Genomic DNA, 24,300 nt, shown 5'->3' with positions numbered 1-24,300 from the left:
GGGCTAAGAGCTAGGATGACCAGAATACTTAATGCCTCGGGTTCCTTGTGTGTTTTCCAGCAGGCGTCCACCCTCCCGGCCTTTCAATCTAGCCTGCTAAGTAACTTGCACAAACAAAAGACAGGCCTTTGTCTGGCATTCACAGTTCCACGCTCTGTCCACTAGATGGCAGCATGGACACATCCAAAGTGCGCGGCTGTAGCAAACGCCTCTTAAACGCTTACTAAACCTGAATTAGCAAATGACTCCGAAGGGACCTGAACTCCACCTCCCAGCGGCATGTGACTTCTGCACAAAGATCTGAAGTCGGTCTTCGGAAGGAATCCGGAGGACTGTGCGGGCCAGCTCTTCTTCTAAAGTAAGATTTTTCTAATAGTTTTCCACAAAACTTTTGGGGAATGAAGGGTGTTTTGTTGTCATATTCTCCACATCGCCTAGTTGAAGATGAATCTTCAGTTAGAATGGGAGTTGGGATGCTTCTTGTATTTATTAGAGTTTGAAAATAGCCTAAGAAAGCTTTTCCTGTATCTGTCCTAAGTAAACTGGCTCATGAAAATAGTTGGAATTCCTGAATATACTCTGAGCCTTTCCCAGTAAAAAGAAATTTAGGGTTTTAGTACAATCTCAGAAGTAGGAAAGTCAGCATGTTTACAATTTCTGGACATATTCCCACTCTTCTGCCCACTCTATTCACTGCCCCCTCCCCCACCCCCAAAAAATTTCATGTTGTCTTGAGAATGCTTGGAGGCCAGCCGGAGAGGTTTTGAAGTAAACAGAAAGTAAGTTTTGTGCCCTATTGCTTCTGGGTGGTCTCTGGGGGGGGGTATGGAGGTGCTTACAGAGCGGTAACAGGTGCTTTTACTGGTTCTCAACCTGTGGGCAGGGACCCCTATGCCCTGTCACCAGGGTTCTAATTAAATATCCTGCATGCCAGGTATTTACATTATGATTCATAACAACAGCAAAATTACAGTTGTGAAGTAGCGACACAAAAAAATATGTTATGGTTGGGAGTCACCACAACATGAAGGGTCGCAGCGTTAGGAAGGCTGGGAACCAGAGCTTCTGAGGGTGAATGTCCAACGTCCCTAGTGAAGGCGCTGCATAGTGAGTTTCTTATGCTGAACTCAGGGTGGGGGAGGCAGGGACTGCTGCGTCCCTTCCTAAAAGCACAAGTTGGCTTTCTCTCTGCATCAGAATTGGCGAGACACCATGAAAACAGATACGATTAGCCAACATGTGTCACTGCGTGATTGGAGCACAGTGTGGGGGGTCGTTGGTTGGCTTCCGAAGCCCCTCTTACAATGTGACTGGGTCTGGCTGGATTTCTGAGAGAGGCTCAGAACCTAACAGGATGGCCTTCATTGACAAGGAACCAACTGAGGACCGGAGAGGCTTCGGAGCCTGGAGCGAGCCGGAGGAAGGCAGCAGTGGATTTGGGTGGAGCTCCCCCAGTCCCTCCTTCAGTGGGTGGCACAGGGGACCCTAAGGAGGCTGGGGACAAGGCGATCTGTACATCAACCATCCATTGTGGTCTGCCCTAGTGTGGGAACAAAGAACAAAAGTGCCCCCCTCAGGGTCACTGGAACCGGTGTCCTGCTGGAGGTAGGAGACTGCAGCATTCTCTTGAACCTGTGATTGGACTCATGTTTTGATGATAGCTCTGACTTAGCCTCGCCCTCACCGGTGACCAGGCTCTGTCTGTCGTCTCTGAAGCACTGCCCACCCCCTTTCTCTAGCCCAGCTGTTTTGCCAGCTACTTCTAGACAGCTGTACCTATTTCCTACGCCCGATTCCTCACCACCACTGCCCTGCTGTCCTGACAGAACAGGGTCCTAACACACAAATCTGAACCTCTCCCATGCTTCCCCAGTGCTGTCAGTGCCAGCCGTGGGCATGAGCGATTAGCACATCAGCCTTGGAGTTAGGACCAAGTGTGGAGGCCTGGAAAGACGAGCGGGTACGCTGGGGGTGCAGGGGCAGGGAGCACAGCTAAGGGAGGAGCAAGAGCAAAACCAAACACACCTAACAACTTACCTAGCCAAAAGAGAAGAGGGAAAGTCAAAAGAGAGAACAAAGCGGGTGCTGGAGAGACAGCTCATCCGTTAAGAGCACTGCTGCTCTGCCGAAGGTCCTGGGTTCAATTCCCATCATCCACATGCAGCTCACAGCTGTCAGTAATTCCGGTGGCAGGCGATCTGACACCCTCACCCAGACGCACATAGAGCAGAACACAAAGTACTAGCTGTCAACCCCAGGTACCCCGTCTAGCCAAGATGGCGCCCAGGTGCTTCGTTGAGGGTGGATGAGCAGAAGGAATGTCAGGGCTCCACACTCACCGACACGTGTGCCCTCCTGCCCCTCCCTGTGCGGAGGCCGCAGCAGACCAGCTGTCGGGTCGCTCTCCCCTTCTCTGTGGACTGGCCGTCTTGCCCAGTGGACACTGCTGGGGGCCTCCTACTAAACAGGAAAGTGAGGCCTCTGACAGCCTTCACCTTCTGCTGTGCTCTCTCTCTCTCTCTCTCTCTCTCTCTCTCTCTCTCTCTCTCTCTCTCCTTCATATGAGCACCCCTCTGTCTTGAGTCACTACAACCAATTTGTAAGATGTTCTGAAGTCCCTGAGAAGGGCAGAACAGTCTTCATGTAACACACACATACACACCCCATTCCTTGTTACCTGTTCCTCTGTCCCCAAGGTGCACATCCAAGCCTTGGCTAAGTGTCTCACACTGAATGTCCGTGGTATTTGGGGTTCTCACCCCTCTCTTTCAGAATATATTGATCGCATGTTGTCCTGATTAGTTTTATGTCACTTGAAACGAGGGAACTTCAATTGAGGAAAGATCCAGCCGTAAGGCATTTTCTTAATTGGTGATCAATGTGGGAGGGCCCTGCCCAGTGTGGCTGGTGGCCCTGGGTTCTGTAAGAAAGCACACTGAACAAGCCGTGGGGAGCAAGCCAGTAAGCAGCACTCCTCCGTGGCCTCTGCATCAGATCCTGCCTTCAAGTTCCTGACCTGACTTCCTTCAATGATTAAGAGCAGTTTGAAAAATGTAACCTAAATAAACCTTTTCCTCCCCAACTTGCTTTTTGGTCATGGTGTTTCATCACAGCAATGGAAACCCTAAGGCACATGTGTTCAGATGTTTCTAAGGCATGCTGAAACTTTCAAAAACGACCAGCACTCTAGTAGGGGTGGACTGTCCCCAGAGCCAGAGTCAGGAAGCCTGACTTAGTTGCCTCTGCCTCTGGCTGGCTGGTTCTATGATCTCGGACAGGTCTGGTGTGCATGTCAATCAGGCAATAATAAGACCACACCCATAATTTTGAGCCAAATTTGAAGCAAGCTTGAGTGTTATTGGGGTACACCCGAGAGTTGGCCAGCTCTGGGCTAAGGAGAATGGCCCCGAGTCTGTTCCTTAGGACTCTTTTTTTTTTATTCGATATAATTTATTTGCATTTCAAATGATTTCCCCTTTTCTAGCCCCCCACTCCCCGAAAGTCCCGTAAGCCCCCTTCTCTTCCCCTGTCCTCCCACCCACCCCCTTCCACTTCCCCGTTCTGGTTTTGCCGAATACTGCTTCACTGAGTCTTTCCAGAACCAGGGGCCACTCCTCCTTTCTTCTTGTACCTCATTTGATGTGTGGATTATGTTTTGGGTATTCCAGTTTTCTAGGTTAATAACCACTTATTACTGAGTGCATACCATGATTCACCTTTTGAGTCTGGGTTACCTCACTTAGTATGATGTTCTCTAGCTCCATCCATTTGCCTACCTTAGGACTCTTTTAAGGAGTAAGATCCTGTACTTGCAAAGAAGATTTGCAGAAGACAATGGAGCAGGAAGGACATACAAAAAAACAACAACAACAACAACAACAACACAAACCTCAAAAACACAGCAGGCGTAATCATATGGTCACCATGTGATCAAGGAGGGTCAGCTAGGAGAGGGTCTGTATTTCCCTGAAACGAGCCAAAGTCATGGGATGGAGTAGGTCAATTTCCAAGAAATGGGGACGGAAACTCATTTTTTAACAATTCAGTATAATGGCTCCTGCCTTCAAAATGGAGTCCGCCAGGCTCCTCGTGCTCTTTAAAAACAAGGTATGGACCGTGGTTTGATTTTTCAACCCTCTGATCAGTGAATCTTAAGTCTCACTATAAAATCTTTTTAAGGGAGAAGGAAAACTTGCAAGGTACCGCTATTGTAACTCAGTAACAGTGGAGACTTCTGCAATCAGGGCCTACCCTCCTCCCGAGAGGTAGTTACAAGACATACATGGAAGAGCAGGAAGGACAGGTAGGGGTGGTTTTGTTTGTACCTTTGCTGTGACCACATGATGGTGAGGTGTGAGGAAAGGGACTTGGTGACGATGGATAAGCGTGTCCTTGGCCAGCAGTCACGGAGGGTCCGCGGGGGTGGGCTAGTGGGTAGACAGTGAGAAGGACCGAGAGAAGCAAGTGACTTTAATTCTGAAGTGTTGACTCCTGAAACTTCAGGAAACTACTGGAACTTTACAAAATGCTGTGGCCGTGGTTAACGGTTTTCAGAAAAGAAAATTAAAAAACAGCCCCAAAGAGCAAGGACAGACAGGAACAGGAAATGAAGCCATAAAACACCGGCCGGGCAGCGAGGGAGAGGGAAGCCTCCTCTCTGGGTCTCAGCATTAGAGGATGAGACAGAATGGACAGCTGGACTCCATCCTGGTGTCCCTCCCAGCCGTCACCTACGTGGGCTGTGCTCAGGTGTCTAGAAGAAGCACAAACAACCTGACATCCCCCCGCTTCTGAGCAGCTGAGTGGAGGGACAGTTCACAGAGGCCCTTTCTCCACGCTCTTGAAGGAGCAAGTTGATACATCCATTCCAGATGTTAGCACCTGCACGCACAGCTGGTTGGCTGCAACTTGAGCCATTAAAGGTCCGTGTCTTTGGATTGCACTGCAGGATCCACCATGGGCCGCCTGGAAGGGAAAGTTATTGTCCTGACAGCTGCCGCTCAAGGGATCGGCCGGGCTTCTGCACTAGTGAGTTCATGCCCGCTCCTGATTGCTTTCCCGGGACTGAGATGTGCTGTCTGGGGCCAGGGCTGTTTAGCTCTCCTTTCCTGTTTCCTGTTCCTTTGCCCTTTCCTTTCTTCTTCCTTTGGTTTCTTCTTCTTCTTCTTCTTCTTCTTCTTCTTCTTCTTCTTCTTCTTCTTCTTCTTCTTCTTCTTCTTCTTCCTCCTCTTCCTCCTCCTCCTCCTCCTCTTCCTCCTCCTTCTCTTCTTTCTTTATGCAGCTTGGAATTGAACTGAGGATCTCCAGCATGCTAAGCATACTCTCTGCCACTGGGCTGTATTCACAGCCTTGCACTTGAGCCTTTACCTTTTATACTTCTGATGTCTTTTTCAATATATTCATATGTTTTTGTATGTGTATGTACGTGTTTATGTGTGTATATGTGTGTATGCATATGTGTATGTATGTGCATATATGTGTATATGTTTATGTGTATATGTGTGTATGTGTGCATGTATATTAGTACGTATTTATGTGTGTCTGTATGTGTGTGTGTCTGTGTGTATGTGTGTGTGAATGTGTTTATGTGTGTATATATGTTTATGTGTATGTATTCATGTATGCATTTATATGTGTGTTTGTGTCTATATGTACATGAGTGCACATGAGTATGTGTGTACATGTGTATGTATGTATGTATCTTCATGTGCTTATGTCTATGTATGTATATGTTTTTATTTGTGTGTGTTTTAATTTGTATGTATGTGTGCATGTATGTAAGTATCTGTGTGTGTGTGTGTGTGTGCGGACGCGCGCGCGCGAGTGTAAGCGTGGGTAGCACATACAACAAAGATCATAAAGGTCAAAGTACAACTCTGTGGAATGGCTTCCCTCCTTTCTCTTTGCCATGGGTTCCAGGGATTGAACTCAGGTCTACTAGGCTTGTAAGATGTCTCTATCCACTGAGCCATCTTGCCAGCCCACATGTCTTAAGTTCGAAAGAAAAGTCACTATTGCTGATAGAGAAGAAAGAAGGACTTTCTTGTACTTATGTGGCATCACATGACCTTTGACTCTGAGACTCCGACTTCTCGTCCCCAGTTTACCTGCCCCATAGTGACCTGATCTGACTGCAGGGCTCTGGGGGGACACAGAGCTCTCTACGACTATGTCAGCCATTTTTTTTTCTGAGGTTTCTCCCTCAGTGCACTAACTCTGACTAGGAATGCACTAGGAATGTGATGTAGAGCGTGAGCCAGCGGTCATGTAATTGCCGCCGCAGTCCTTAGAGGGAAACGTCCACTGTTCTCTTACGTTGTCACTCGTTGCCTATGACAGCACATGGAGGCCGTAGAGAGGGCTCAATGGTAAAGGCACTGCCATCCAAACCCTGAGACCTGTGTTTGATCCCCGGAAGAGGAAGGAGAAAATGATTCCGCAAAGTTGTCCTCTCTCCTCCAGATTCAGGCCATGGCACATACCCATATACATACAAACACATGCATGCTAAATAAATGTAAACAAAGAAGGAAAGCCCAGCTGTGACCTCATCACAGAATAACACAACTGTAGAAACAAAGTCACAGGTACGAGGGAATTGTTTGTTTGTTTGTGTGTTTGTTGAAACAGGGTCTCACCAGGGACCCCTGGTTGTCTCTGTATAGAGATCAAGTTGGCCTCAAACTCACAGATATCCAAGTTCCTCTGCTTCTCAAGGTCTGGGATTAAAAGCATGTGCCACCACACCCAGCTCTGAGATAGAGCTTTTGGGTTGGGGGTTGTTTTTTTCTACTCTTTATTTTTTTTTATTTTGCATATATGAATTTTTTGCCTACGTGTATATATATGTGTACCAAACACATACTCTCAGATCTCCTGGAGCTGAAGATAACAGACAACTTTGAGCTGCCGTATGGGTACTGGACCAAAGCCAAGTCCTCTGAAAGAGTAGCCTGTGCTTTTAACCTCTGAGCATCTCCCCAGCCTCGAATTAGAGGTTTTGTTTTGTGTTTTGAGATGGTGTTTCTTTGTGTAGCCCTGGCAGTCCTAGAACTCTCTATAACCAGGCTGGCCTTGAACTCACAAAGGTCTGCCTTCCTCTGTCTCCCAAGTGCTGGGATTAACAATTTAATAATAATAATGATAAGAATAATAATGATGATGATGATGATGTACTGTTTAATAATAAAAGGCTAAAGTAAGATGGAAAATATAATCCTTGTTGCTCCAATGACTGACCAAAAATAACCACAATGCAGTAAGGGCATTGAGACAAGATATGGAAATTTCACTTATTTTATAGGAAACAGAACAAAAGTAGCATGAAAGGAAACAGCACTGCTTTCCAATTTCGAGAGCGATTTATTCAAGTAAGCAAAGGAACGCTGACTTGTATTTTGTCTCTGGCAGGCTTTTGCAAAAGAAGGAGCCAAAGTCATAGCCACGGATATCAATGAGTCCAAACTCCAGGAGCTGGAAAATCACCCAGGTAAGCCAGGCGATCGGAGGTCCACAGTCAGCCCGGTAGGACACAAAGACAGCAAGCGTCACAAGGAAACTGCAGCTGGTCCAGACTCCTCTCCCGGTCTTGCTCCTTCATGTCATAGCAAATCTGCATTTTGTGACCTGCAGAGAACAGTCTGCGCACTCACAAGTGTCAGGGGGAAGGGCACACGCATACGGCTTTCTATTACACAATGCGCTGAGGGATTTTGCTCCCACTTAGAGTTCTGTGAGAACTAACAGGTTGCCAGGTTAACTATTAATGACTCACTGCTGCCCAAGACTCCTCGGGAGCAGCCTTGACCCAGGTAACATGATATGATCCTCTTGTATTCTTGCAAAACTTTTTGTAACCCCATTAGAAGCTAAAAGGCGAGGGGAAGGCAGTTGGTCATTTGGGGTTTATTTTTTGTTGCACTTTTATCAATACTTTTATTTTACTGGAAGGAAAATCAAGACATTTCATGAAAAGTAAAATCCATTGTATACCAGAAATTTTTTATTGTATAATTTTGATTTTGTGTATATGAATGACTTACCTGCAGCAAGTGTGTGAAATACCCACAGCAGCCAGAAGAGCGTGACGAAGCCTCTGGAACTGGAGTTTACAGAAAGCTGTTAACCAACATGGCGTGCTAAGAATCAAGGCCCGATGTTCAAGAAAAGCAGGCTGTGCTCTTAACTGCTGAGCTATCTCTGTAGACGCTAACAGGATCTGACTGAGGAGTGGAAGAGGACACTTTAAATTTTGTATATCAGGGCTGGAGAGATGGATGGCTCAGTGATTAAGAACATCAACTGCTCTTCCAAAGGTCCTGAGTTCAAATCCCAGCACCCACATGGTGGCTCACAACCATCTATAAAGAGATCTGATGCCCTCTTCTGGTGTCTGAAGACAGCTACAGTGTACTTACATATAATAAATAAATCTTTAAAAAAGAAAAAAAGATTGTATATCTTTAGAAGAGATTCTTAAAAAGATCTATTCCATTTTCATTTATGTATATGTGAGCCTGTGTCTATGTGAGAACCCACAGAGGCCAGAAGGGACGTCAGATCCCTCCGAGGGGGTCCCAGGCCTCTGTGAGTCACCTGATGTGACAGCTGGGACAGTGCTCCAGTCCTCTGACAGGGCAGTAGGTGCTTTTAACCACTGCGCCATGCCTCCAGCCTGAGTGTGCGTTTTGATGACGCTCTTGAGATCGCCGAATGCCAGGGGTGGGCATGAGTCACACACAACCTGAGTGGAAACGCTTCATTCTTCACACTGCACACCACTAAACAGCACACCATAAAATCGTCATGGTTACAGATTTTATGAGTTCTCTGTGAACACTCTCTTTGCCTTCATTCGTCAGGTATTCAAACTCGGGTCCTTGATGTCACAAAGAAGAGACAGATTGACCAGTTCGCCTCAGAAATCGAGAGAATTGACGTTCTCTTTAATGTTGCTGGGTAATTGTAAACTTTTTATTTCACTCTTAGAAAGTTTTCTATGATTTTTTTAAAGGAGTATTGATAGTAGACGATTAATTAACCGAACACGGTAGATTCCTTGGGAAGTTAGGATAAATGTCACACCCCACTGTACAATTCAGCAAGTAAAACAGCTATGTCCCCTGACATGAACTTGGAGCCCACAGGAGAGGGCGCCGATGTAAAGTCTGGAAATTAAACAAAGCAGTGGCTTCTGCTGCTCTCATTTTATTATCTATAGCCTTGTCTGCCGCAAGGCTGTATCTATGATGGAGACGTAGCAATTGGCTTTTGAGCACCATCCAGTCTGCGGCATTGTGGAGGATGTAGGAGGCAGTTTGTGGCCCTTGCTACAGGAAGCTGACCAGGTGCCTGCCCTGTAATATACGGGATGCACTCCCAGCCACATCTTATAGCTGACTTCACAATCTCAGTCCAGAGGTCCAAGTCAGTAAGGACGCCATGTTCAAGAAATGTCCCTAAGGCTGTGCAGTGGTGGCTCACGCCTTTTGTCCCAGCACTTGGGAGGCAGAGACAGGTGGATTTCTGAGTTCGAGGCCAGCCTGGTCTACAGAGAAGTTCCAGGACAGCCAGGGCTACACAGAAAAACCCTGTCTCGAAAAAACAACAACAACAACAACAACAACAAAAAACAAAACAAAAACAAAACCAATAACAAAAACAAAAGCAAAAACTTCACTAAGAAAGAGGGCATTTTTTAACTTTGATTTTTTAATTTTGTTTGTCTTCCTGGCTTGCATACTGCACTAGATGCTAACAGCCACAGTGTTACTTCACTGCACTGATATTATATGGAGGTTTGCCGCAATGGTACTTTACTGTGCTGATATACAGAGGGATGCTGGCTCTCCTTCCAGTTTTGATGTCCCTGTAGACATCCCAGTTTTGTGCCACTTGAGGGCACTGTTGCACTGGAAACAGAAATCAAAAGGGCCAGCCTTCTTAAAGTACTGATGTTCCCAGTGCACTGTGTGTAAGAGAGTGTGTGATCTCTGCGACATGTGTGTGGAGATCAGAGGTCGGAGGTCAACTTGCAGGAGTCACTTCTCTTCTACCGTTCAGGGTCTGGGAATTGAACCCCGTCCTTAGGCTTGCCAGCAGGAGCCATGTCTGAAGCCCCTCTTTCATTTTTGTTTAGACAGGTTCTCACATGCGTCTCTGGCTGGCCTGGAACTCACTCTGGAGACCAACCTATCCTCATACTTAGAGAGATCCCCCTGCCTCTGCCTGCTGAGTGTTGAGACTAAAGAGACTTTAATTGCATGAGTGTGTGTATGTGTGTGTGTTGTTGTGGTTGTTACTGTTGTTGTACGGTTTTGTTCCTATAATCCTAGAGATTATACACAGGCCATGCTAGCATGTACTTTTCTTCTGACTCTTTAATCATATTTGCCTCTCTCTAATCACTCAGTTTTGTCCACCACGGAACCATCCTGGATTGCGAGGAAAAAGACTGGGACTTCTCAATGAATCTCAACGTCCGCAGCATGTACCTGATGATCAAGGCGTTCCTTCCCAAAGTAAGTAAGAGGGCTGGCGGTCTAAGAAGGGCATCGGCTTTCATCCCGGGTGCACGGAGGTTACACGCGTGTGTCTGAGTGTGGTCATAGCTAGCAGGCTGACTGACTAATGAACACTCATAGCAAGGCAGTTTGTAGAGACTAATCCATTTAACCTTACCTGCAAGGAACATCTATCAAGCATTTTCAACACCGAGGAGACCCTCCTGGCTCCCAGCAAACTTAACAAAGTTCTTTTTTGAAGAGAGTTTCTATTAGGCCAGGGTGAGGAGCTCAACTGTCATATGTCATATGTCAATATGTCATGTAACATAAGTTGGGGTGGGTAGGAGTATAATGCAGACACAGTTCTTCGGGGAGCAGGGAGGCCCTCTTGGACCTCACTGACAAATTGGGATTCTCAGAGAAAATGAAATGAAGGAAGGGGTGTCTGGGGAGATGGGCCAGCTTCTGCTGCAAGAGAATCGTCCCGTGAGGTGAGGGATGTTTCGTCAGCTGACTACACAGAGAGCACACCTGAGAGGGAGGAAAGGGCTCAGGTAACCAACGAGTGATGGAGTCAGCCTCTGAAGCCCCTGAGCCACCCCCCTGGGCCTGAGCCCTCCTACGCGCTGTCAAGGTACTTGTGCCTTTTTTGACTACAAAGAGTTATTCGGTTTTTGGGTTTATTATTATTATTATTATTATTTATGTATGTGGGTGTTTTGCCTGTGTGTATATCCACTTACTCCCAGAGAACAGAAAAGGGCATCAGAGCCGCTGGGACTGGAGTTACAGACTGGAAGAACAGCCAGTGCTCTTAACCCTGAGCCATCTCTCCAGCCCCTTTCCTTTGTCTGAGACAGGGTCTCACTATGAGCCCTGGCTGGCCTGGAACTTGGAATTTGATATAGGCGGAGATCAACTTGCATGTCTCCTCGGTGCGGGGATTAAAGGTATATACACCACCACGCCCAGCCTACATTTTACTGTTTAAACACGGCATTAGTGCCTTTAGAGTTCAGAACTCTTCTGGGTGCTCTGGAAGGGCGTAAATGCATGAGCATGTAACGTACCCTTGGCCTGCACGAGTGCTTAATGCAATGGTGGCAAAGAGTGAGCAGGACCAGCTCAGTGGTCCCGGAGGCACACTTTCTGTGTTTGGTTTTGTTTTTCCCAGACATGGTCTCACTCTGTAGCTCTGGCTGTCCTGGAACTCACTATGCAGGCCGAGCTGACTTTGAACTCACAGAGATTCCTCTACCATTGCCTCCCAAGTGTTGTAATTAATGACATGCCCCACTACACCTGGCTCTAAGGCACGCTTTTTAAGTACTTGATTAGTGCTTACAAGTGACCTTTGGTCAGCCCACATAATATTGGACGAGCTATCCCTTTAAAAGTATGTTTCCAGGCTGGAAGATGACTCAGAGGTTAAGGGCACCTGTTGCTCTTCCGGAGGCCCTGAGTTCAGTTCCCTGCATAGCTGCCTCAGGAATGCAGACCGAAGCATTCAACGCCCTGTTCTGGCCTCTGGAGTTGGAGCGTTCACATATGCAACATACACTCACAGAAACACAGTCACCTAAGTAAAAACAATACCTTTTGCCCTTTTACAGCTTATAGATGTTGTTTGGGACCTTAATGTATCTGTTGAAGAGCAATTCTTTGTATAGGATTTGGGGGAGAGACTGAGGGAGATCACAGAGGACAAGATGGGGGTGCAGATATCCAACACATTTGTAAGCACGGGTCTGAAGCGGGTCTGAGGCCCTGAGGTACAGTGCAAGTGGAACTTCGGCCCCTAAGGGAATGTTAGCTCTTGACACACCCATGCCCGATCATGAGTTCATGACTCTAACAATTATAAAATGCATATCTGCTTTTGGAAAAAATGATCAGTGACTGGGACGTAGAACCGTAGAGCCAGTTGTTTGAAGTGGCTTTCTCACGGGGGCAGGAGAATCACGCACCCATAAACTCAGCACTTGGGAGCTTTGAGCAAAGCGTTGTCTTAGTGGGGAAGATGACAATGACATCTTGATTTCTGGTCTTGGACACTGGCATTGGAGTCCCTGACCACTCTGAGCCCCAGGTCACATGTCCTAGGAGATGGCACTTGTACCATCTCATGGTCTGCCTCTTCCATCCAAGAATGAGGAAGACACATTTCGCATCACTTCCAGTCCTAGCTGCCCAGGGGTTTTCTGTATCATTAACTATGACACACAATTGCCGCAGTAACATTTTCCAGGGTGGAAAACCAACACAGATCTGAAAGGTCATTCAGCCAAAAACATAAGAATTGACAGAAGAATTGGTTCTCAGATAAATGCACAGCAAACCATCCCTAGATTGCAAGGCCGGTCAAAAGACCAAGGCAAAAATAGTGTAAGAAGAGTAATTGCAGAATGCTGATTGGCTTGAAGAGATCTGTTTCAGCAAAAATTTGGAGATGTCTTTGCTCTTTGGATGTAGTTTTTATTTACTTCTTCTCCTTGCTCTGCCTTATCAGGGTTGAACCAAGAATGATTCAGAAAACCCTGGCTAAATGAGTCCAGCATCTTGTTCCAGAGTGTGGCCATTGAACCTAGTGACTTAGAACACCAAGAGCTGAGCTGAGCTCTGGCAGTGGGGACAGAAGGGCTGCATCTCGGGTACTCTAGCGTGATGTTCTGCTTGAGAATCCTGGAGATCCGTTGTTCTAGACCCTTCATTCACAGGCGTCCTCCTGCGCAGGGGGGCCAGAGTCTTACTATACATATCACTGCTGACTCAACACTCACCACATATATCAGGCTGGTCTTCAGCTCACAGAGATCTGCCTTCCTCTGCTTCCTGAGGGCTAGGGTTAAAGGGCACAGGGAAGGGGGAATTATGTCTGGCTTTAAGATCCCGTTTATCATGTACAAAGGCACTTTGCAGCCAGGCGTGGCGCTACCCACCTTTAGTTCCAGCACTCAGGGGATGCAGAAACAGGTAGATCTCCGTGAGCTCAAGGCCAGCCTGGTCAACTAATCAAGTTCAGGGCAGCCAGAGCTACCCAGAAAAAAACCCTGTCTCAAAACAAGAAAATAAAATGACAACAACCAAAAACAAAAAACAAAAAAACAAACAAAAAAACCCCAAAACCAAAAAACCAAAGGCACATTTAAGTAACTGTTGCTTCCCCTCTACTGTGTCCCTCGACAGTGTTGTCACCTCAGCCTCACCTGCGTGCTCTTCCCCATGCAGACCCATCCCATGCACTCTGTCCTGTATTCTCTGATCTCAGGAATAATAAGCCCCAAGTGTTAATAAGGAGAGTTTAAAAAAAATGCCTCCAGGAAGTGGCTCATCTTGGCCACCCTAGCTCTGGAGCCTCCATTGACAAAAACGTCTTTCCTACACTTCTTCTAAACACTGGTAAAGAAACTCATCTAGCAGGACATGTTTTTTCTAAGTCGCTTACACCCGCCTGTCAAGATCAGTTTCTGGAAAGAACGGTCTTTATTTGATTTCCAGGATGTCAGCCGTGCCAGACATCCTGCTCTCTGGTCTGTGTCCTGTCCCCAGCAGCTCTCTGGGCTCTGCCACTCCCCACTGACTTTGCTTTCTTTTCCACGTCCCCCACCTGACAGGTGGTTTCACAGAGAAGTTGGTTCCCTGGGCTGACGTGGTGGTACGTGCCTGTCATCCCAGAGCTTGTGAGGCAGAAAAATGAGGATCTTAAAGGCCAGTCTAGGCTGCAGTTTAAGATCCTGTCTCCAAAAGGAAGGGGCAAAACAAAGAAAGAAAAAGATCTAGGTGGCCAGGAGTCGATACACCAGTGAAGGATATATCAAGGAGTGGAGATGGCTGACTGTACCTTGTCTTGGCAGATGCTTGCTCAGAAATCTGGCAACATTATCAACATGTCTTCTGTGGCCTCCAGCATCAAAGGTAGTAGTGCCTTCCTCAGAGCAGGGGGTGGGTAGGGTGAGTACACAGACACAAACACACACAAACACACACACACAAACACACACATATACACATACATACAAACACACATACACACACAAAATACACACATACACACAAACACACACACATACACACAAACATACACATACACAAACACACACATATACATATACACACATACACACACACACACATATATGCTTCTTTCATGAGCTGTGGATTTTAGAACTAAACATAGACAAATTCATAAAACTCACATGAAGATTCAAAATGGCTAAAAAAACAAAAGAAAGATCATAAATAGCTTTTGTCATCAGGCCTGTTGTTACAGCTGTTCCACTCATCAAATTAAATTTGAAGATTGCTGTCTTTGCCTTTCCTTTTATTCCTTCTATACACATGGGGGTGAGAATTGAATTAGGAGAAGGAAAGATTTATCACTGAGGTAATACGAAATGCTACATCGAGTGCAAGCGGGGTTGGAAGGTCCCTGGGACCAAACAACAACAACAACAACAAATCACAGTTGGAAAGGGGACAGATTCTGTGTTGGTCTTCTTACAGTGTCAGGTAGCCCCTGGCCTCACGCTCCTGACTGGAGCCGAGGCTGGCTTGAATTCCTCCTGCCCTTGGGACCTCTGCTTCTGAAGTGCCAGCTTACAGGTGTGCAGTACAGGCTCGGCTTCAGAGCCCGTACTCTGTGGTATAGCAAACGTTTGCACAAAGTGCTCCATGCAAAGAGGTCCTGGAGGTAAGGGCACAGACGGGGCATCTGGACCCTCAAAGAGAAGTCAGGGCAAAGGGCTAGGACTACACGGAGTGACTGCCATGGCCTGGCATGGATGGGTTTGTGAGTTTGATACCTTGGGGTGGGGCGAGGAGGGGGTAGATCAGACTGGAATATAGAGTGAATAAATAAATACATTTAGAAAAATGAAACCACTGCAGAGACAGCATTCTTTGTCTTATAAAATATGAAACATACGTGAGTGGAATGTGAGGTGGGCTTTAAACTTCACTTGAGAAGTTTCTAAAAGGAACGAGGGTTTCCTACCTGTTGCAGTGAAACCCCGTGACAGTGACAAGCAGGCGACACAACATCTCAACACCAAAGTCTGCTACACTGGTAGCATTTTCTGCATGCAGAAACTGTCTCTATTCCTATGACAGGAGGAGACCCTAAGTCAGTCATTCTTCAAAGGGAAAGCTGGTTTCAAAATGTTTTTTTTTCTTTTAATTAAAAAATAAAAATAAACAGGAAGGTGATGGGAAGAAGTGAGAAATGGGAATGGGGGACTCTCCTGTGCTCCTTTCTGAAGAAACTATGTCCCTGGTTCCCTCCCACCCAGGGGTAGAGAACAGATGTGTGTACAGTGCGACCAAGGCAGCTGTCATCGGCCTTACCAAGTCCGTGGCCGCAGACTTCATCCAGCAGGGGATCAGGTGCAACTGTGTGTGCCCAGGTGAGCCCGGTGTCGGAGGGCTGGGAGCCTGGCCTTTCTCACATGCCCTTTGCCACCACAGCAACATTTTCATCAGCTATTTACCACATTGCTTCCTACCACAGACAGACATCAAAACTAAAGGTTTGGCTTTGTTAAGAGAGAAACATAGCTTTGGGTGGACAGAGGTTCCAAGTCACTTGGAGGAAGCCTCAATATGAAGGATTTAAAATCCAGCATGTGCCAGCGGTGGTGGTGCACGCCTTTGGGAGGCAGAGGCAGGCAGATTTGTGAGTTCAAGGCTAGCCTGGTCTACAGAGTGAGTTCGAGGACAGCTAGGGCTTCACAGAGAAACCCTGTCTCAAAAAAAACAAAAAACAAAAAACAAAAAAAACAAAAAAAAACAAAATAAAACAAAGTAAAATAAAACCCAGCATGTGCGAGACAGTTTAGACTCAACTGGCTGAGACAGAAAACTTGCCAGAACCCATTGTTCTGAAAGCAGACCGTGGTGATGTTGTCCGTGGAGGGTAGAAAAGCAGAGCATTCCCATGGGACAGCAGACAGGAAGTCAGGGGAGCCTTTGGGAACCCAGGGGTCCACCAAACTCCCAAGCAACCAGAGCGGCTCCGAAATCAAAAGAATGCTGTGGCCCGTTTTGTAAGAAAAGCTTACTGGAGACACTGTCACCTGGATGGCTCAGACCGTCTTGCCAGAGTGGAGAGGTTGCAACAGATCGCATGACTGGAAGCAAAGCTAATTTCTCCCGTTATGAACGGAAGTGTGATTACCCTATGAAGAAGCAGAGAAAACTGCTTTGAGTTTTACTTGTTGTCCCATTGTTTTCTGCTTGCCGGGAACTCACTGTGCAAACCTGGCTGGTCCACACCTCACAGGGATTAGCCTGTTTCTGCCCGCTTGCTGCTGAGATTGAAGGCATGCATCACTGTATCCAGCAAAACCACTTCTCTTAACAATCATGGATATGACATAGTTTCTAGGTAACCAGGTACACTTCTTTCTGGTTCCATCAACCGCAAAAGAACACAGGGTACCTAACAAGGGTGATTCGTGTCCTCTGAAAAGACTATCATATGTCTAGGACTCAAGTTTTCTTTTTGTTTTGTTTTTTTATTTGGTTGGTTGGTTGGTTGCTTTTGTTTGATGGTTTTTCTTTTTGTTGTTGTTTTCTTTTTCTTTTTTGTTGGGGGGGGGGGTTGGTTTTTTGGATTTTGTTGGGTTTTTTTTGTTGTTGTTGTTGTTGTTTTTTGTTTTGTTTTGTTTTGTTTTGTTGTTTTTTTTTTGAGACAGCGTTTCTCTGTGTAGTCCTGGCTATCCTGGAACTCACTCTATAGACCAGGCTGGCCTCAAACTCAGAAATACGCCTGCCTCTGCTTCTCAGAGTTCTGGGATTACAGGTGTGTGCCACCACCATCTGGCTTTGTTGTTGTTTCCAAAAGGCTTTCTCTGTGTAACTTTGGCAGTCCTAGAAATTGCTCTGTAGATCAGTCTAGCCTTGAACTCACAAAGATCTGCCTGCCTCTGCTTCCTGAGTGCTGGGATTTAAAAGCATGCACCACCATCGCCTGGCTCTACTAAGGTGTTCAATAGTCCACAACCAGAGTTGGTGTGGTCTACCAGATGGTCATGCTGGAACTGAGGGATGTGTGTCATTTGGAAAATCCCATAGAAGATCCTATTTGAGTCTCAGGTTGGGAACCACAGACTTACCCACGGGAAATGATTAACTCTCCATCATGCCTGCATGGCAGAGCTTGGGACACTCAGTCCCATTTCTCTTTGGGTGAAAATGCAGTCACAAGTAAGACTGAGAAACAGGACATTCACCATCCACACTCTACACCTGACCTTGAGAAACAGGACATTCACCATCCACACTCTACACCTGACCTTGGTAGCACTGGCCATCAGGAAAAAATGGCAAAAGATGTAGAGTATGCGGTTGTTTCCACAGCTAGAATTTTCAAAGGACTTGGAAAATCAAACTCTGGAATGAGGAACTAGCTGTGAGTCATGGATGGCATCCCTGAAGCAAAGGTGGAATGAGTGTCTGGGTTAGCGCCAATGCTCGCGGGTCACCATATCCAGACAGACGTGTAGACGTGGCACAGCAGACACCAAGACATGGGCTCGCACTAGCTTTCATTTAGTATTTACCACTGCCAGGCACACGTAAACCGTGACACCCACTCAGCACTTAGTTGTAGGATTTTGAGGACTGTTATGGTCAGCTCAGGGTGAACATTGGCTGGGAAAAGCTTGGATTTTCAGTAGGCTATTGACAAGCAAAATGGGGGGGATTTTGTAAACTGGGTAAAGGGATGTCTCTTCTGCAATAAGGGGAAGATTCAGAAGGTTGCTGATGGGGTGAGTGGATCAGCTAAAAGTACTGCCTGTGTGTGGCAGGATGTGTGTGTGTGTGTGAGCGTGTCAAGATGTGTGTGTGTGTGTGTCAAGATGTGTGTGTATTAGTATGGCAGGACATGTGTGTGTGTGTGTGTGTGATGGAGAACTTAAGGAAAAGGTTCTACACAGGAGCAGGGTCTGCTATGGAAGATTCTCCATCTCTCTAGAAAAATGATAAATGATACCAAAATTAGGAGATCAAATCTATGTGTGGCCTTCTCAATTGTGTGGTCTACAGACAAAGTTGAGATGTGCCTTAAAAACGTTTACACCCACAGAGAGAACAAGTGATTCCCCAGAGCACTGTCCTAAAAACAGAAGAGTTTACAGATTCCATGAGTTAGAGGAAAAGCCTAGACAACTCTAGGCTTGGGTACCAAATGGGTTTCAACTTTTAATCCTTCTTATTTTTCTTTCTTAAGAAAAACAAATTATGTTTTTATTAGAACTTTTAACAATAGTTTTGAAAGCATGCTTGAAACCAGTGAAAGCATGCATGTAAGTTAAGTCTATGGCAACAGTGAACCTGAGCCCAGGATCCCCATGGTGAACTTGACAGCAGAGCAGAATGATTTAGTCCTCACAGCAGACTGCTGAAGCTCGGATTTGCCTGGACTGCTGCGGGGACTGGCTGAGAAAAAGCAAAGATACTTATAGATCCATAAAGCATCAAACAAACATGACTCTGTGTCACTGAGAGAGCCGGTTAATTCACCCAAGTCCCAGCCTGCTGTCACAGAACCACTGTGGTGTGTGTGTGTGTGTGTGTGTGTGTGTGTGTGTGTGCGCGCGCGCGCATTTTGATGTCATCACAAAAGTTATTACCCTTAGTGGTCAGGCAGGTAGAAGTCGGAGTGTCATTTAAGAGAAAGGACAAAGATTTCACTGCTTGCTTACTGTGTGGAAAAGGAGTTTAGGTTTAATTCCCCTTTCAATTGAAGTAACCACAGTGAATGTCTTCTTTGATTTAGGAACGGTTGACACCCCATCTCTGCAAGAAAGGATACAAGCCCGAGACGATCCCAAAGAGGTATACACATCTAGCAGCTTGAAAATGTTCAAAACTTTTACCTAAAATTTAAAGAGGAAAGAAAGAAAGAAAGAAAGAAAGAAAGAAAGAAAGAAAGAAAGAAAGAAAGAAAGAAAGAAAGAAAGAAAGAAAGAAAGAGAAAGAAAGAGAGGGAGGGAGGGAGGGAGGGAGGAAGGAAAGGAAAGGAAAGGAAAGGAAAGGAAAGGAAAGGAAAGGAAAGGAAAGGAAAGGAAAGGAAAGGAAAGGAAAGGAAAGGAAAGGAAAGGAAAGGAAAGGAAAGGAAAGGAAAGGAAAGGAAAGGAAAGGAAAGGAAAGGAAAGGAAAGGAAAGGGGAAAGGAAAGAAAAATAAATGTCCTGTTCCTCATCTAGATAGATTCATAGAGAGAAAAGAAAGGGGTGGCCATCAAGGCCTGGGGGAGGGACAGTTACTGCTTGCTCGATGGAGATTTCATTTTGCAGGATGAGAAGCAGTAGCAGGGAACTTGCGGCCGATGGCACTAAGTGTTTGTGTGCTATTACCCCTGAGCTGTGCACTTAGAATGGCCGAGATGGTCAGCTTAATATTATGTCTGCCAATACTTTGCTGTCTGTTGCTTGTCAGAGATAAAGAGACATCTTCATAGCCCACACCGGCTGTGATTTATGTCCTTCCTCCCAGCCCCCCATGCTGGTATTAATCTGCATCAGCTCTGACCCCAGTGGGCATTCCTAGTGGCTTTCTGTGTTTGTTTATTTTGTTCTTGTTTTTGGCTTATGGCTTCTCAATACAGGATTTCTCTATGTAGCTCTTGCTGTCCTAGAATGCACTCTGTAGACCAGGCTGGCCTTGAACTCACAGATTCACTGCCTCTATCTCTCAAGCACTGGAACTAAAACTGTGTGACCCCACACCCAGCCCTAGAACTTTTCTTACCTATCAAAGTGTCCATGGATGTCAGTGTATCGTGACTAGTTTGGTGAACATGGTTGGAAATTTCAAAGCAACCTCAGCTGATGGCCCTAGTCCCTCTGTAGGCTCCTCTACCTCCAAGCACCTTGCTGATGTTACAAGAGCGCACATGTGCCAGCGGACATCTCTTATATGGAACTGTCTCTGGTCACAGGCACTGAAAGTTTTCCTAAACAGACAAAAAACAGGAAGGTTCGCGTCTGCCGAAGAGGTCGCCCTGCTCTGCGTCTACCTGGCCTCCGACGAGGTGAGCGCTCTCTTCCGGTTTGTAATTCTGCCACACTGGGCTAACACACATTTGCTCGTGCCGCCACAGTTCTGTGAGTCTATGTTCTGTGTTGCTATCGTACTCCGTTTCTGTGAGGGGAATAAGCTCTGGTTTCACTTACTCAAAAGCCACTGTTGTCGGTGACGGAGGCTCTTCTTCATTGACCTTTCCATGACTCAACATCACAGCTCACAGCACCCGATGAAAAATGGAGGGAAACGTTAAAGCGCACCACCTTCTGACACATTTGCTTTTTAAAAAGACAGCTGTGGGCATACTGCTTACATATAAAAACCTGCTGGGCTGACAAGATAACTAACTCATGAGTAAAGACTCTTCGCTGCCAAGCGTGGTGACATAAATTCAGTCCCTGGAATCCACACGTTGAATGGAGAGAACAGATTCCCAGAGAGTTGTCTTGTGACCTTCACTAGAGTGTCATGCACTCATACACACACACACACTACAATGTAATTTTAAAAAGCCTCTCGATTGTGAGAGTCAACAGAAAGATGTGAGCAGGCTTACCAGCTTTAATTGTATTTGGGGATAGTTGACTCACGTACTGCTTTTGAGCTCTGATAAAGAGCAAACCAAGGTGCAGAGCATAAAAGCTCTTTTGTTTTGAACCCACAACAGACAGAAGCAACAACTGCACCAATGTTTACCTTGGTGAACCAGTGAGGTTTGCTGGGATTATGAACCAGAGCGGGAGGGCTCAAACACAGAGGCATCATGGGAAAATCTCTCTGTAGTGTGGGGTGATCTCCTCTAGTATGTCCACCTCCATAAAGCTGGGACAGACAGAGCCTTTGAGAATCACCCACGCTCTAGCTTCCCCAAGTGTGTGAAGTTTGTTTACCTCTAGGGTCCCGTGAGCCTCCATCTCCTCCAATAGTTTCTGTTGGGTGGGGCTTACTGGCTCCTCTTCACTGATCAGTGCAGCCTGCATAGTTGGTGATTCTGGTGGACACGAAGGTTGAAAAGTTTAGTTGCCGCTCCTTAGAACTGTTAGCCACAGTTTGTAGGGGCTACGGAATTGCTAGTTAGATTATTACTGAAGCAAACACTTACCAGTTTTCATGGACTTAATTTTTAAAAGTTCCTCATACTATGATGCCGTCTTTCCTTCTGCCTCTTTCAATAACTGCAGCTTTAGATCAATGTCAAACTAAGGATACAAACATGAGAGTTTACTATCCATTTTAAGTGAATATTTTTTTTTAAGTTTTGAATTCTTTGACAGTGTCGTGTATACCTATCATGTGTTTTGAGCATATTTGTCCCCCGTGAGTCTCTCTCTCTCCCATCACTCCTTTGAGCCCTTTCTTCCAGCAGATCTCCCTCCCCTCATCTCATGGATTTCCTTTTTGTGTGTGTGTGTGTGTAACCCACTGGGTGTGCTAGGGCTGATTCCGTCAGCAGGAGTGCGGGATTATTTTCATGTGTATGGACTGCAGTGGCTACCTCACTGAAGAAAAACGACTCCTTTCCCCAGCAACCATCCATTAACTACCAACAGCTCTTTGCTGACAGTAGGGCTCTATGAGCCCCTCACTCATCCAGGACTGAGCATTAATGGTCTCAGTCCCTGTCAGGTAGCCACAGCTGCTGTGAATTCATGAGTTCAAGGACCTTGTCATGGCCTGAAAGCAAGCAAAAATATTTTTAACTTCTACCACAACATCAGAATCAGTTCTCTGCAAAATGGAAATGTTTATAAACATAAGCCAACAATTAATTTTAAACCCTTTGCTCTTATACAGAATTTGGCATCTGAATCTAATGTGGACTATTATTTGACATGTTAATAGATTACAAGCATGATTGCCTATAAAATTTTTAAAACACAGTTCGTGTGCTTCCCTGAGTTGATCAGTTAATAAGTACTGTCTGCTTTCCCTGTTGTTAACGCAGGACAGTCGATGCACGTTCTAAAACTTTATTAGTGGTCTGAAAGTTAGCTAGCTTTGAATGTCTCTGAGTTTCAAAATGAAAATGTGTTGTTTTAGCATTTATTTCATCGTTCCTTAATTTGTGACTCTGAAGCCACGCCCCTGACGGACCATAAGTGGCGAGTGACACGCTCATAGCCTTCCACTCCAGGTCATGGGAAACTCAGCTCTTCCAAATCACCCACAAGTTGTTTGGGTTTTTGTTTGTTTGTTTGTTTGTTTGTTTTCCTACATTCAATTAAAGTTTTTGGTTAGAATGAGAATCGAAAGTTTTGTTATCTCATATAAGAAATGTTCAAAATGCACCCTGGGTCCAAGGCAATTAACTGTGGTCTCTCCTGTGCTTGTCATTGTAGTCAGCCTACGTAACTGGCAACCCTGTCATCATCGATGGGGGCTGGAGCCTGTGACTGCATAGACTCCTGCTGGGAAGACAGGCCCTTCCTAGCCACAGAGAAAAGCAAACTGGCTGGGTGATCATCTCTCCTAAGAGTGACTGACGTCCATGAAAACAAGCCCTTTAGTGATTGTTCCCAAGAGTGTGAATCTAATAGTCTCTCATCTCCTCTGAAACTGTGGTAAATAAATCAAATAAAATGTATTGATTTTTTTTTTTTTTTTGCAAAGGAGTATGTTTTGTTTTGTTTTGTTTTTAAATTCATCTATTTTATGAGTACACTGTAGTTGTTTTCAGACACACCAGAAGAGGGCATCAGATCCTATTACAGATGGTTGTGAGCCACCATGTGGTTGCTGGGAATTGAACTCAGAACCTCTGGAAGAGCAGTCGGTGCTCTTAACCGCTGAGCCATCTCTCCAGCCCCAGGAGTAGTTTTTAAAATAAGCAAAGATTCATGAGATTTTATTGGCATAGCAGATAACTATTACTAAAGACCACAGCTTTTAAAGGGGGACGGGGGGAACTTGCTCCCCTGTGTAAAGGCTAAAAGGCGGGGCCAGGACGCTGAGGGTCACTGTGTCCAGTGAGGGTCCTTTGCCGGTGTGCAAAGGGAAACAGGACTATAGCCTCACTTGAGAAGAGCAGAGAGAGGAGAGCACGGGCCTTTTCAGCTCTTTGCAAGACATTCTTCCCAAACAAGAGAGAAGATTCTGTGACCTAAGTGCTTCCCAGAAGCCCTACCTCAGATCCGGATCACAGTGGGAATTCACGTTTTAACAGAGGAATTTGGAAGGCTACCTTAGTTTATAGCAAGAAATCAAATTAAAATATGAATACAAAAGAAGTTGTTAAAGAAAAAAATATATTCCTTTCCAGTTTCGCTTTAGCTTTCAAAACTGAAGTTTTGGTAAAGTTCTGCGTTGTTCTCTATGCTGACACTAACTTGAGATTTTTATACAATCATAAATGTACACCACAGATAAAGGCGAGCTGGCTTTAATGTCACAACAGGAGAATTTATATTCACAACATTTTTGTCTTGCTATATAAAAGAAACATGACCAAGTGTTTACCACATATTAAGTGCTATTTTCTTAGTCTAGACATTGCTTATTAAAATCAGCAATTATATCCAATATGGAGCTAAGAATATATAATTAACGTGCAATACGGTCAGTTTGAGAGGATTTTTGTGATTAAATTCAAAGATGTTTTTCACTGGTCTCCAGGATAACAGCAGCACATGAATTTGAAAATAGGCTCTACATAAATATAAGTAAGTCAGTAACCCGAGACAGGTGAAATTAAAAAAAAAAAATTCTAGAAGAAGTTTGTGTGAATTTATGAATGATAACTCTATAGCATTCTTTAGAAGTGGTTTCAG

At 45.5% G+C, this 24,300-nt stretch overlaps 1 protein-coding gene across 1 annotated transcript; it reads left to right on the top strand.

Annotated features, from left to right (window-relative positions):
* The first annotated feature begins 262 nt into the window (after positions 1-262).
* On the top strand, positions 263-23,126 carry Bdh2 (3-hydroxybutyrate dehydrogenase 2). The gene is made up of 10 exons (XM_052179192.1): positions 263-358; positions 4,949-5,028; positions 7,411-7,489; positions 8,862-8,958; positions 10,412-10,520; positions 14,360-14,420; positions 15,794-15,907; positions 19,285-19,343; positions 20,448-20,540; positions 22,873-23,126. Exons 2-10 carry the CDS (start codon positions 4,957-4,959, stop codon positions 22,924-22,926), a joined length of 738 nt encoding a protein of 245 aa, XP_052035152.1. The 5' UTR covers positions 263-358; positions 4,949-4,956; the 3' UTR covers positions 22,927-23,126.
* The last annotated feature ends 1,174 nt before the right edge of the window (positions 23,127-24,300 follow it).

The sequence above is a fragment of the Apodemus sylvaticus genome, chromosome 4 (genome assembly GCF_947179515.1).
Source record: "Apodemus sylvaticus chromosome 4, mApoSyl1.1, whole genome shotgun sequence".
Lineage (NCBI taxonomy): Eukaryota > Metazoa > Chordata > Mammalia > Rodentia > Muridae > Apodemus > Apodemus sylvaticus.
The sequence above is the reverse complement of the archived record's forward strand: the minus strand, read 5'-3'. Positions and strand labels throughout refer to the sequence as shown.